This window comes from Sturnus vulgaris, chromosome 9 (genome assembly GCF_052056855.1).
Source record: "Sturnus vulgaris isolate bStuVul1 chromosome 9, bStuVul1.hap1, whole genome shotgun sequence".
Lineage (NCBI taxonomy): Eukaryota > Metazoa > Chordata > Aves > Passeriformes > Sturnidae > Sturnus > Sturnus vulgaris.
Genome location: NC_142251.1, coordinates 10,962,897 through 10,976,069, shown reverse-complemented (window position 1 = coordinate 10,976,069; position 13,173 = coordinate 10,962,897). Strand labels below are relative to the sequence as shown.

The following is a 13,173-nucleotide window of genomic DNA, read 5'->3' as shown; positions in this document are numbered from 1 at the left end:
GTGTCCCATCTGTCTCCAGGGTGGTTTGCTGCCTGAGTTCATCCTGGGATGAACAGGTGCATCCTGGGGACTACGGATGTTACAGGAAAGGTAGTGCCTCTTGTTGTGTTTCTGTGTACTGTGCTGGACTCAGCTCTGTCCTGCCACAGAGCAGCAGACCGTGGATCAAGGACGCCAGGCTGGCATAGCTGGAAGCTGGTGAGGATACAGGCTGCATCTCATTCACTTCAGCTGCCCTTTGAGTAGAGCTGTGTCCACAGACACCACCATTTCCTCTTCCCTGCTCTACTAGCTCTTCTCCCATCGACCCACAGCTGCTCTTCATCTATGTGGAGCTCAGGCAGGGGGTGGTTCAAGCAAAGCCCCAGAGATGCCCATCTCACCAAACAGGAGGCAGAGAAGAACTACAGCAGGCACAAATCACTGCTAGAAACTGCTGCTCGCTGTCTTGGTATCTAATGCTGCTCTTGCTGCTCTGTCTGGTGGCCTGGTCCCCTTCACCACTTCCACCAATGGCTCCAGGGGAAAAAGAAAATCCCCCTTTTCAATGAGTAGCCATTCATTGAGATCAGCTTAGTTGGTCAGAGTGCTAATAACACTGAGACTGTGGGTTCAGTTCTCATACGGGCCATTCACTTGAGAGATGGACTTGATAATCCTTTTGGGTCCCTCTAGTTCAGAATATTCTTGTGATTTTGAGTCTTATGGAAAGGTTTCCAGGGAGTGCTGCCGTTTTGCTGGGGATTGGAACACTCTGGGAGAAGGAGATCTGGATTTAGAGGCCCCCCGCACAATAACTCATTTCTGTCTTTACCCTTTGAAGGGCAGAGCCCTGTTCCTCATCCCAGATGCCCCAGCCAGCAGCCAATCACTGACCCATTCTCCTCACCTCCCTGCAGGTAAAGTGTGACCAGTACTGGCCGAGCCGGGGTACGGAGACCTATGGGATGATCCAGGTGACCCTGCAGGATACAGTCGAGCTGGCGACCTACACCGTCCGCACCTTCGCGCTGTGCAAGGTATGGGACTGGCTGGGCTGGTGCTGCTTCACTATTGCAGAGATGCTTCCCAATGCTGAGGGTGTTCCATGGCCCACAGGCAGTGGCCACTGGTTGTACCTGGCTTGGCCAAGTATGTGGCCAGTCCCCACCTGAGCCATGCTTCACAGATGGGCTACAGTAAGAGATCAGCTGCAAGTTGTGCATCTGGCCACCACTGGACTTTGGCCAGGATACTTGAAGCTCTTCTGTGTGCTTTCTGTGATAGGCCCCAGAGCAGGGCTGTTCTTGCCGCTGGTAAGTGTACAGGTAGCAGCTGGCCTCCCATTAGAGGGACAACATGGGAAGCAGTGAATTTTTATCACTCCTGTCACTAATAATGCAAATGGAGGGGCAATTTCTGACGTGAGTACAAACCCTTCTCTCCTGCCTGCTGCATCCCTCATTAGTGTTTGGAAATCCCTGGGGGCTGTGCCAGCAGCAGCATGTCAATGCTGACAGGCTTTGCAGCAAGCTGCTTCTTTGTGTGACTGAGCCTGGGCCAGGAGCCCAGTATTTAGGGGGGACACAATGATGTCCCACCAAGGCCCTAGCAATCATTCAGCCAATCCTACTGCTTGCTGCATAGATCACTCAGCCAAGCCCAGAGAAGAGCAGGGCAGTCTGCAGACACAGGCTGATCACTCAGCCCAGGGACACCATGATGCAGAGGAGCAGGGAGGGAACTGGCTGCTGTAGCCCTTCCATGCCCAGTGCCAGTTTTCCCTGAACGTGCAGTGAGTATGCAGATAATATACCTGTGCTGTGCAGAGAAGTCTTTCACCTTCCTTGCAGTCTGCTCCACTACTGCAGTGTCTGTAAAACTGCCTTTCTGCAGAGCATCTGTATGTATAGGAGCTTTGCAATAAACCTGCATTTTTCCTCCAAATTTTCACTGGTGAAAGCCCAGTACATGCATTGTCACGCAGAGCTTTCCATGCCTGTTGTTGTAGCCCCATCAGCAAGTTCCTGCACTGGGATGAGACTGTTCTCATGCAAAACAACTGCTCTTTGTCTTCAACAGAATGGCTCCAATGAGAAGACAGAGCTCCGACAGTTCCAGTTCATGGCTTGGCCTGATCACGGAGTCCCAGAATACCCCACCCCAATCCTTGCTTTCCTGCGACGGGTCAAGGCCTGTAACCCAACAGATGCTGGGCCCATGGTTGTGCATTGCAGGTAGGACTGTGTGTTTGCCTTCTGGCTGCAGGAGCTTTAACCTGTCTGAAAGTGGAGTCTCCCCTTCTTGTGGGAAAGGTTGCATGGTAGCATAACCTGCACTGCATGCTTGGGCTGGCAGCAGAACAGGCCTGGCAGTGGTGGCATTTCTATTGCTGCTGCTGTATTAGATTAAACAGCACTGCTATATGGAAAGCCTCAGAAAACACATTCTCCTGCAAAACTGCAAATGCCATTTAAAAATTAAATTATCTGTGCCCAGCCTAAGTGGGTGGTACCTTCAGAGGCATATCACTGACGGAAATACATGCAGCAACCTCTACAAACATTCATGTACAGTATTTACAGCAGCACTCTTTCACAGGGTAGAAAGGCAGCTCTTAAAGCAAAATATTAGTCTACTAAGGCTCAGCATCTTACCCAGCCAAGATTTATTTGTACCAGCCAAAAGGGGCCTGTTACTGAACAAACCACTCCATCATAGCTGTTCCAGCATACGCCTTACCAGCAGTGCTTAATGCTCTTCTTTCATGCTCTGTTTCAGATGGTAGTGGAGTATAATTAACACACAAACAAGCTGTATTAAAGCCCTGTTAAGGATATGACTTGAACCATAAATGAGGAAATGCCTAGCTCCCTATCTCTGTCTGTGTTTGCATGTCACAACAGTGTATCTGTTGTTTTCAAGGTGATCTCGAAGTGAGTAGCTTTGAGAAGTGAGAGGTTTGCTCTACTGCCCTTCCAACAGTTGTGGAGAGGGATTTGGTGCTTGAGTGAAGGGCTCAGCACAGTCGTGCATGACCTCAGCATGACCTCGTGTATGACCTGCTTCTCCTCTCAGGCTGCCTGTGCTCATGTTATGGGTGAGGAAACAGTGACCTAGGTTAGGGGACAAGCAGGCTGGAAATTACAGACTTCACTGGTGTTAGGGCCCAGCCTGCTCTTCATGTCTTCTGACTTCACACACACATGCGCTGTCACTCTTCCTACCATCTAAACATATTTCTCCTTCCTTTGTGGAGGGGCTGCCAGCCACCACAGGGATCAGCAGGGTGACACCATGTCCCTTCCACTCCAGCAGTGAAAGGGGACAGCAGAAAGGCTGAGGAGCCTCACATTCTCCAATGATTCTCCCTCGCTCCTCCTGTCAGTTCTTGTTTGGAGCTCTGCTCATAGGGAGCAGCCTTTACTCCCCTTTTGTGCGCCCTAAGTCTGGGTGATCTCTTAAGCACTGTTAGAGCTCATGTGACATCTGTAAGAGACTGTGTCATCTCAGACCGTGCGCTTTGTTCCTGCAGTGCTGGCGTGGGCCGAACCGGCTGTTTCATTGTCATCGATGCCATGCTGGAGCGGATGAAGCACGAGAAGACCGTGGACATCTACGGCCACGTGACATGCATGCGCTCCCAGCGCAACTACATGGTGCAGACAGAAGACCAGTACATCTTCATCCATGAGGCCTTGCTGGAGGCCGCCACCTGTGGCAATACCGAGGTGCCTGCACGCAACCTCTTCGCCCACATCCAGAAACTGACCCAGGTGCCACCAGGCGAGAGCGTTACTTCAATGGAGCTGGAATTCAAGGTTGGTGGCAGAGCCTCAGCAGCCCACTTCTCTAGTGCCCTCTCTCTGCCCAAAACACTCCATGGGCCACTCATCCAGAGGTTGGGAGCGGTGGGCTATGGATCATTACAGACAGTTATTCTTTTGTGTGTTTCTAAAGCAGGTAGGCAGTGATTTAAAATACATTTGAATTGTAAAGCTTGTGTCAGCCACAGTCCCCCCTGGATTGGCAGCTTCTGGGGAGGATATAAAAGGCAGATGGATGTGCAGTTCCCAGCAGCACATTCTGCTCTAGGTTCACTATGCGGCAGGAGCTGCATCTGAAATCAGATGCAGATCATGTTAGTGATAATTGATGTTACTGTGAACAACTTGTCTGGAAACAGCTCCAATTTAAATATGTGAGACATTTCTGGTCTCATTTCTTCAATGTTGAGCTCTGTAATCTTTTAACCATCTCAACACCAAGCCTCACTGTCTAGAATTGGTGAAGGCAGTGTTTTAAGGCACACCATTTTTAAGAAGCCAAGCCCACATTTTTCTGCCTGTATCTGTGTACGCCAACTGCAGATATTTATTACAGCCTTGGAGCTAGAAATGAGCTCTGTTAAGTGCCCATATTCTCAGATGAGGTGCATTAGTCCAGTGAACTCTTGCAGGTGAATATAGCTCACGCAGGGAGGCAGCAGACCATGCAGGCTGTGAAATGAACTGCAGCAGTACAGCTTCACCCTGGGGATTCCCTCCAAGTGACAAAGGAGCAGAGAAGGCAAAATATTGACTTTCCATGTAAACTGGGAATAGTTGTGAAGCTCTGTCCTGTGGTTATCAGAGCTGCTGGTATCCTGGGGTTAGGACAGTAAAACATGCTGCCTGAGTGTGTCATGGTGACACCTGCCCTGAGAAACTCCTCAGGAGAGCCACAGAATTGTGCTTAACTCAAGAAATTCTGTTGTGAGAAAGACAAAATTTTATTTTCCTTTCATTTCTCCAGGGGTCTCTTGAGAACAGTAATGAAATTGCACCTCTCTGTGCCCTGGCAGCATCCACTGCATGTGAAACCTTGGGGAGCAGGATATGGGAGGGCCTCACATGGCTGCACTGCTCCTCAGAGAGGAACCCTTTCCCTCTGCAGAGAGCCTCTGCTGAGATCCAGCTGCCACTCATAGAGTGGTTCTGGAGATGCTGGAGGCAGTCTTTTGGGAGAGGAAAACAAACAAAAAAAAAAAGCTGGCGGTGGGAAGAGTGACTTCTGTTTGAATCTGCCAGCAGATCTGAGTAACACATTTACCATGACTCCAGTTTATGGGACTCAAAGAGAGCCCTAAAATGTCTCACAGTAGTCCAAAATAGATATTCTTTACCTAAAACTGTCACAATTCTCACATTTTCTTGGGTTCTTCTGGGGTGAGAAGTAAATAGAAAGACATTGTTGGAAGAGGAAAAGCTTTGCTTCCCTGCCACCACCAAGTGTACATCCCTGGCTCAGCAAGGTATAAAACTTCATGGCTCTGAGTGTGTCAAAGAGCTGCTGTGGGTCTCCACTCCACTACATGACTGCTGCCAGGGTCCTGATTCTGCCCCTAGACTGCTGCATCCCCATCAGGGATCTGATGTGTCTCCTCCTTTTTCAGCTGCTGGCCAATTCTAAAGCACATACCTCACGTTTCATCAGTGCCAACCTCCCCTGCAACAAATTCAAGAACCGCCTCGTGAACATCATGCCGTATGAGCTGACGAGAGTCTGCCTGCAGCCCATCCGGGGCGTCGAGGGCTCTGACTACATCAATGCCAGCTTCATAGATGGCTACAGGTAAGGATTACCTTGGCTGAATGTGCCAGCTTGTCCTGCCTGCTTGGGAACCCAGGCAGAGCTGTCCTCTCTTTCCTGAGGACTGATCCTGACTGCCTGAGGTGGGCCGGGGACCACTTTGTTACATTTTATCTATTTCCATTTTCTCAGACACTGCAATGTGTGTAGTTACAATATGTGAAGACTGCCTGTGAGTGAGCGCTGCCAGGCTGGCTTGTGTTGCTGTAGACAGATGCCCACATGGCTGGAGTGGCAGGCTGTGTTGGCTCCTGGGGAGGTTTTATGGGATATTCTGGTAGGCATCCCTTGGCTTGTGTTTTATATCTGCAATATCTAACTCAAATCTGCCTCCCCACTGTAGCAACTAGAGTTAGAAGTGTGCTTCCACTGAGTGGCTGGTCCAGGCAGCAGCTCAAGGCTTGTTTCATGTCTTGATTTTGGGAGGAGTCTGGATCCTCAGCCAGGGCTAGTGCTGGCCATTGGGAAGCCCATCACCAGGTTCCTCTCTTCAGAATACAGTTTAGAAAGCACAAACTATGATCTAGTGGGGCAGTAATGCTTAATTTTTATGTATCTGTCTGCTGACATCTCATTCTCAGATGCTAAATGCCTGGAGATAAGAACAGCCCAGTGACCACATCCCCTTCCCAACCAACTCCTAGACAATAATCCAAACCAAATCACAGTAATGCACATAAAAGGCCTGTTCCTGTCATCTCTCTGTGCACCATCACAGTAGGGTCATCCCTCATGTACACCATCATCAGTGCTGGAGTGGGGGATGCAGTAATAGTTGTGGCACATGTCCCTTCCAGCTTGGCTACCTTTTTTAGACTGGTAACCTCCCAGAAGCAAAAGGCACTGCCAAAGGGAACAGATGTGGGTGCAGCCGGGCCAGCAGCTCTGGGCCTTGTCACTGCTCCAGCAGCCAAGCCCAGCAAGAGTTCCCAGGGAGAAGGAGGCAGGAGTGGACAAGGAGCCAAAGGGGAGCAACCTGGGAGCATCCTAACACAGGAAAACCACAGCAAGCCAGGCTCCCTCAGGGTAGGACAGAGTAATGGGGAAGGATGAAAGGGCTGTAGAGAAGTTGTCACAGAGCAGAGGGAGCCTCCACTCCCTCCTGCCTGTGTGGCACAGAGCTGTCCACCACCAGTCATTAAGGCGGCTGCCTGGCTGCAGCCTGAGTCTGACAGATGGACTGCAGCCACTGCCCTGGCTCCAGAGCTGATGGAGAACAACGCTGGCTTTGCCTCTTGGTGATGCTACAGAGGAAGGAGAGTGCTGCCAGCACAGCAGATGATAACATTTCACGTGCTACTTACCCCATACCCAAGTTCTGTTATCTCTTCCCATCCCTTCCTTCGAACCAGCATTCTTCTAGTTATCTAAAGAAATCATTGGCCCAAGGTCCTGCAAATATCCTTTATGCTGCATCTTTATTAGCTTTTTCACTTGGTTCTGCATCCCCATTCCTGTTATTTTACGATGTGTTATAAATCCACCTTGAAGCAGGCCCTGTCTGAATCCTGCTTGTTACAGGTGCCCTGCAGCACGTTCATTAATTTTAGCACCATTAAAAATAGCACCAGTAGAGGGATGAAGGCGAAACGGAGGGAGGAAGGCAGGACGGAAGAAGCCGGCCCTGGTCCCGCGGGCTCCAGCGCCCCTCAGTGGTGGAGCCAGCCCAGACTCTCCTGTGCCAGGCTGGGAGCTCAGAGAGCCACGGTACCAGCATGCCAGAGCTGAGTCCAAAGCACCAAGAGGGCTTTCTTCAGGGTGAGGGCCAATCTGGGGCAGGTCACACGGAAAATTAGGAGAGGTGCTCTGGTTGGCAATGAAACCAAGAACAAATTCAGAAGCTTTAGAAAAGTAGACAAAACTGTATTCATGGTTTCCACACTGCCCTCATTGTCTGGAGTGTGTAATCCAGGTGACCTGGTTCAGCTGCTCTGTGTTTTCCCATGCAATGGCAGGGATGGTGGGTACTGCAGACAGTAAAAGTACAGGAACACAGGGGTGCTTGGGGATCATCCCCAAGCACAGTCTCTCCTTCCAGCCCTGATGCTGGCAGCCTGTACTGGGGGCCTGGGTGCCAAGAGGGCTCTCAGTGCAACAGCAGCACTGGAGACAAGCAGCAGCAAGAGGCTGGGCTGGAGATGCCGTCACCCCAGCAAGGAATAAGAGCTTTTCTGGATCCTCCGTGTTCTGCTCACTGTGTCTGTGGGGAGCACTTAGAAGACAAGTGCTGGATAGGCTCATCTCTCTCCCAGAGCCCATGGCTCATCCTAGAGACCTGGTTCCTACAGCTGGATTGTCAGCTTTGCTCCCTGGTATCGTGGGGCCCTGCCTCCAGCTTACACAGCCCACCAGCCCCTAGGAGCAGCTGCTGCCCATCTCTTGAGGAGCTGCTCTGAGCACTGTTATGTTTGTCACAGGCATCAGAAGGCCTACATCGCCACACAGGGACCACTGGCCGAGACCACAGAGGATTTCTGGCGGATGCTCTGGGAGCACAACTCCACCATTGTGGTGATGTTGACAAAGCTGCGTGAGATGGGCCGGGTACGAGTTGTGCTGTGGGGAGAAGGGGGCTATGGGACTGCTGTCTCTGGAGCTTTTGGCTCACTGCAGTGAGTGTTTGGCACCATTTGCTCTAGGCGAGCCCCCCACTGTCTGGTGGCTGACCCTGTGGCCCCACAACCACATAGGTACCCAGGGAGCGGGAGGGAGGAGCAGCTAATGCCAGTGCTAATGTCGTGCCCTACTCCTCATCAATAGGAGAAGTGCCATCAGTACTGGCCTGCAGAGCGTTCTGCCCGGTACCAATACTTCGTGGTGGACCCCATGGCAGAGTACAACATGCCACAGTACATCCTCCGGGAGTTCAAGGTGACGGATGCCAGGGTGAGTGCATCTGCTGGCCATTCAGCTTCTCTGCTTCTCATGTCTTTGCCCTACCCAGGCCAGTCAAGGGAGCTCCTGGAGAAAAGGGAAAGCAAATTCTGCCTTGCACTGCAGGCAAGAAGAGCTGCTGCCCATCACCTACTGCTCCTCTCTCCAAAGGTTCCTGCCCTGCCAGCTGTGTCAGCCTCCTGAGTAGCTCAGGGATCCCTGTCAGCACCAGGCCTTGCCTGTGGTGCTGACTTGGGCAGGCATTTAACACAGTTCCCCCTGCACCTGGAGTATGTGTGTGCAGCATCTGACCAGGCACAGGACCCTTGTGTTACAGTAAACATGGTCCTAGGGTGGAGCTGGGCCCCAGGCACTGACCCAATGGACCTGTAGGGGCCCAAAGCCCTGCTCAGCTCAGCTACCTTGGGATGAACATGGGAGAACAGAGACAGGTCCCAGTCATGCAGCAGATCTGCCTGGCTCATCCGTGGCCTGTGCACCTTCTCACCTGGCCTGGTTCAGGGGGTCTGAGAGCAGGTCGGAGCAGCAGCGCTGAGAGGAGTAAGATCAGGCCCACACTGACCGTTCACATCTAACACTCCTCTTCCTGCAGGACGGCCAGTCACGGACCATCCGCCAGTTCCAGTTCACAGACTGGCCTGAGCAGGGAGTGCCAAAGACAGGAGAGGGTTTCATTGACTTCATTGGGCAGGTGCATAAGACCAAGGAGCAGTTCGGGCAGGATGGGCCCATCACAGTGCACTGCAGGTAAGTGAGCACAGGTCCCTGTGCTTCAGGAGTGGCTTGCACCACTCCTAGGAGCTCTGCAGAGCCTTTCTGGGGTTGGCAGGACTCACAATGTCTCCCCTTGCCCCCTGTGCAGTGCTGGGGTTGGGCGCACTGGCGTGTTCATCACACTCAGCATTGTGCTGGAGAGGATGCGCTATGAGGGCGTGGTGGACATGTTCCAGATGGTGAAGACCTTGCGGACGCAGCGGCCGGCCATGGTGCAGACAGAGGTGAGCTCCCCTCCTGTGCATGGCAGCAGACATATGTGGGAGAAGGGAGGGGCCTGATGTCTCTGGATGTTGGACTTTACAGCCCACTGTCCTTGTATCCCCACTGCTCATGTTTCCCTTGTTGCTGCCTTGCAGGACCAGTACCAGCTGTGCTACAGAGCCGCATTGGAGTACCTTGGCAGCTTTGACCACTATGCAACGTAACAGTGCTTTTCTCCAGTCGCGGTGGGGATGTCTAGGAGTGGAGACGGGTCCCTCTGAGCCAGAGCCGCCCATTCCTCAGTCCTTCTGTACAGGTGGAGGTACTGCCCAGGCAGCAGACCTCCACGCCAACCAGTTTTGACCACGGCATTTAGGAACATAGCCCCAGCGCCAAATGAGGGAATCCGACTCCAAAAGCATTTCCAGTCTCTGGCTGAATTTCTGCTCATGTGCATCTCTCACCCTCTCTCATGCCGACTGCATTTCACAGCGAAGCTTTAGGTGGGTGGAATGGGATCTTTTTTTTAAACATGTAAAATAGTTACTAGTGGTTTTTATAATCTCCTCTCTTTATTTTTTATTTTTTGCAAGTCTTAATGTTTTGCCCAAGCAGAACTGGACCCACCAAACCTTTGGGAGTTGGGTTTTGTTTTTATAATTTCCTTTTGCTTTTACATTTTTTTACTGCCCTGTGTTTATTTCAGCCCAGTCACTGCTGGTTCTGCCCATTTTAGTGCAGCTTCCTTGGTAATTCGCAGCAGCTGGCTTGTGGTTCCTGCCCATCTCCATTCCCCATAGGCTTTTTAATCCTCTGTAGAATATGAAATTTCATGGAACTGGACCTAAGCTACCAATTATTTTTTTAGTCTTCTCCCCCCCCCATTATTTCCTTAGTAGGTTTGGGTTTGGGAGGGCATGTGGGGTCGCCGGAGAAGCGTCCCTTTGTCAGCTGGAAACCATTCAGTCCTATTACAATACGTGTTCAACCAATCCAGTGACCGTGTGTATTGGCAGATCCTGATATGACGTGAGTTGTCGTCGCATTGTTTGTGAGAGACCCGAAATCCCGGGCTCCAGGCATTGGAACCTCTTTTTGTGTGTCTTGCTGGAAAGGGGGCAGGAGTAGCGAGGGGGTCCCACAGTTCCTCAGGGAGGGGATGGACAGAGCAAGACATGGCCCTTTGTGTTAATCCCACGGTTCTGTGCGTGCAAGCACCATCCTGTCACCTCTCACCAGTGGAGTGCGTCAGAGCATTGACAAAGGCAAGGAGCACAAGCCCAGCCAACCCACAGCAGAGCTGGACCCCAGCTCTCTTTGGAAGCAGGGTACTGCAGGGAAGGGGAGGGGAGTATACATGGGTTCAGAGGTTGGGTGTATCTATAATTTCTGCTATCCTACAAATGTTAAGAGTCACTAGAATATTGTACTTTCCGCTACTTCAGGATGTTCTAATGAACCAATGTGGCAAGACTACTGGACTTAATTTAATGGTACTATATATTAATACTCCTTATTATATCACGCTTGCACTAAAGATGGGGAGTGAGCAGCCCTCTTTCGAGTGCATTGAGTTATGAATAAAGGTGGTGGAAGGGTATCTAATTGTATTATCACATGTATTCCGAATGTTAAGAATCCAAGCTACGTTGAAATCAGCAATCCAGGGTTGGAGTAATGTTGGAGGACACATTCATTTTTACCTTGTGGATGCATAGTGCTGTAGGGGTCACTGTTGTATACAGTCTGTTTTCTATTTGTTAATAAAAAAAATCTACAGCATCATTGCATAATTCTTGATGTTAATAAATTTGAATAATTGGGTTTCATACAAGCTGGCTTTCCTGTCTGTTTCTTCTGCAATAAGCAGAGGCCATAGAATCCTTTGGCAGTGGGCACACTCCTCAGCTTGTGGCAGGTAAGTTCTTTCCCACAGGTATATATATCCCAGCCATGAGTGCACCGCAATTTCTGCAGCAGGGACCCTGTGGCTGCAGGGAGCTTGGAAACCTTCAATGAGAATTCCCTTTGTGCATGTGTGTGCTCACCTCCTCCTACCTGCAGCTGTACGGGAGCGCACTGACTGGCTGGACTTGCAGGGAAGAGAGGGGTCCGTGGTGACGGCTTTGGTCTCAGGATCCTGAGACACTGCAGTAACGCTGTTCTGTAGCACTGAGAACAGTCATGTATGCAAAGTTAGTGCTCAGCAGTAAAGCCATCACCTGGCCCCTGACTGCAGAGCAGCACCCGAGTTTGTTCAGGTGTGAAAGCCCTGCCCAGGCTGGCAGCCCTGTCTGCTCTGTGTGGACAGCCCAGCCCAGTCCAGTCCTGCCCATATGTGAACTGCAAAGCATGAAGTGTTGGCTCCTGGACAGAGTGGCACCTGCACACAGAACAAATGTGTGAGAGGAAAGCCAGTGCAAGGGACAGAACCACGTGGAACAGGGCCCTATGGCATTTCCATCCTTCCCAAGGGAGCCAAATCTGCTCTGGCCACCATGTCCACGATGGGTGGGAGTGCCTGGCAGACTGATGAGCTTTTCCCTGGCTATGGGCACCATTGTGATTCCTTAGTGACTGCTGAGCTCAGTCACACACATTGTTCCCTGCCAGGCCAGACTGGTTTCTGGGTAAGTGCCAGATAGAGAAATGTTTTCCCCTTGCCTGGCTCATTCTTACTACACTGCTTCACTACACAGTGGCCTTGAGGAGGTGCTGAGCAGCCTCCCTGAGGATGAAAATGCAAGGACAAAGCAAGCTCCTGCCCTTGTGAGGGCAGCACACATGTGCAGGTGTGTGTGTGGGCACATGCTAGCGTTGCTGGCACTGGGATGTTTGTCATTGCAGTCAGGGCCCAGGATGGCAGAGCAGCACAGCCAAGTGAACACCTGCTCACACACGAGTGTGTCTGGGGAGGAAGGGCATCACGCACACTGTGGGCAGCCAGCCAGCTGGGAGATGAGCAGTGAGCACCTGCCTGTGCTTCAGCAACAGTGCTTGGGCTGTGCTGCCAGAATACAGGTGGTGATAATGCTTCTGCCACTCACTGAACACTCACCAGGCACTGCCACGCGAACAGCACAAAGCTTTAGGAGCTTTAGTCCATGTACAGCCTTAAATGCAGAGATTCTCACCAAAAGTTGCCAGAGCGCTTACAGATACGCATACATGGATGGACCTTCTTTCTCCTTGTCCAGGAACACTGTGCACTTCCTTCCCCACCTGTGGCCTTGTCTATGAACTGAGTAGAAGCAGGAAGAGGCAGAGAAAAAGTGAAAAACCTTAGCATGGAATGCACAAAGAATAACACGAGTGAGCCCAGGTCTCTGTGACGAGGTTATTGCTGGTAGCCACATGGCCAAAGCCTCGTGTTGACCTCACAGGCCAGGAAAGGCTCAGTGCACAAAGTGTGAGGACGTGCCACCCTGGCAAGGGGACAGGTTCCCAGAGGTCAGAGAGCAGCAAAAACAGCTGCTGATGACAGCTTTTCTCCACCTCCTTTTCTCCACTCCTCTGGCCTGCTCACACAAAGCCAACACAGCTCCAAAGGGAATGGACTCATGTAATTTTAAAAGCACTTATTCTTTCAACATTTATTTCCCATTATTTCTGTATATCTCACAAAATAAAAGGGGAACAAAAAAACCCATGGTGCATAGTGGATAAACAGCAATGCCAACCTGATCTGAC

General features: G+C 51.2%; 1 protein-coding gene across 18 annotated transcripts in view; it reads left to right on the top strand.

Annotated features, from left to right (window-relative positions):
- The window catches only part of PTPRF (protein tyrosine phosphatase receptor type F), a 375,185-nt gene extending 363,868 nt beyond the window's left edge, over positions 1-11,317 (top strand). For all 18 annotated transcript variants that reach the window (XM_088169800.1, XM_088169793.1, XM_088169799.1 and 15 more), the window contains 9 exons: positions 900-1,019; positions 2,062-2,216; positions 3,515-3,800; positions 5,414-5,592; positions 8,028-8,154; positions 8,371-8,496; positions 9,098-9,252; positions 9,368-9,503; positions 9,639-11,317. In XM_088169800.1, coding sequence (XP_088025926.1) covers positions 900-1,019; positions 2,062-2,216; positions 3,515-3,800; positions 5,414-5,592; positions 8,028-8,154; positions 8,371-8,496; positions 9,098-9,252; positions 9,368-9,503; positions 9,639-9,707 — 1,353 coding nt within the window. In that variant the 3' untranslated portion in view covers positions 9,708-11,317. The remainder of the gene's footprint in view (positions 1-899; positions 1,020-2,061; positions 2,217-3,514; positions 3,801-5,413; positions 5,593-8,027; positions 8,155-8,370; positions 8,497-9,097; positions 9,253-9,367; positions 9,504-9,638) is intronic.
- The last annotated feature ends 1,856 nt before the right edge of the window (positions 11,318-13,173 follow it).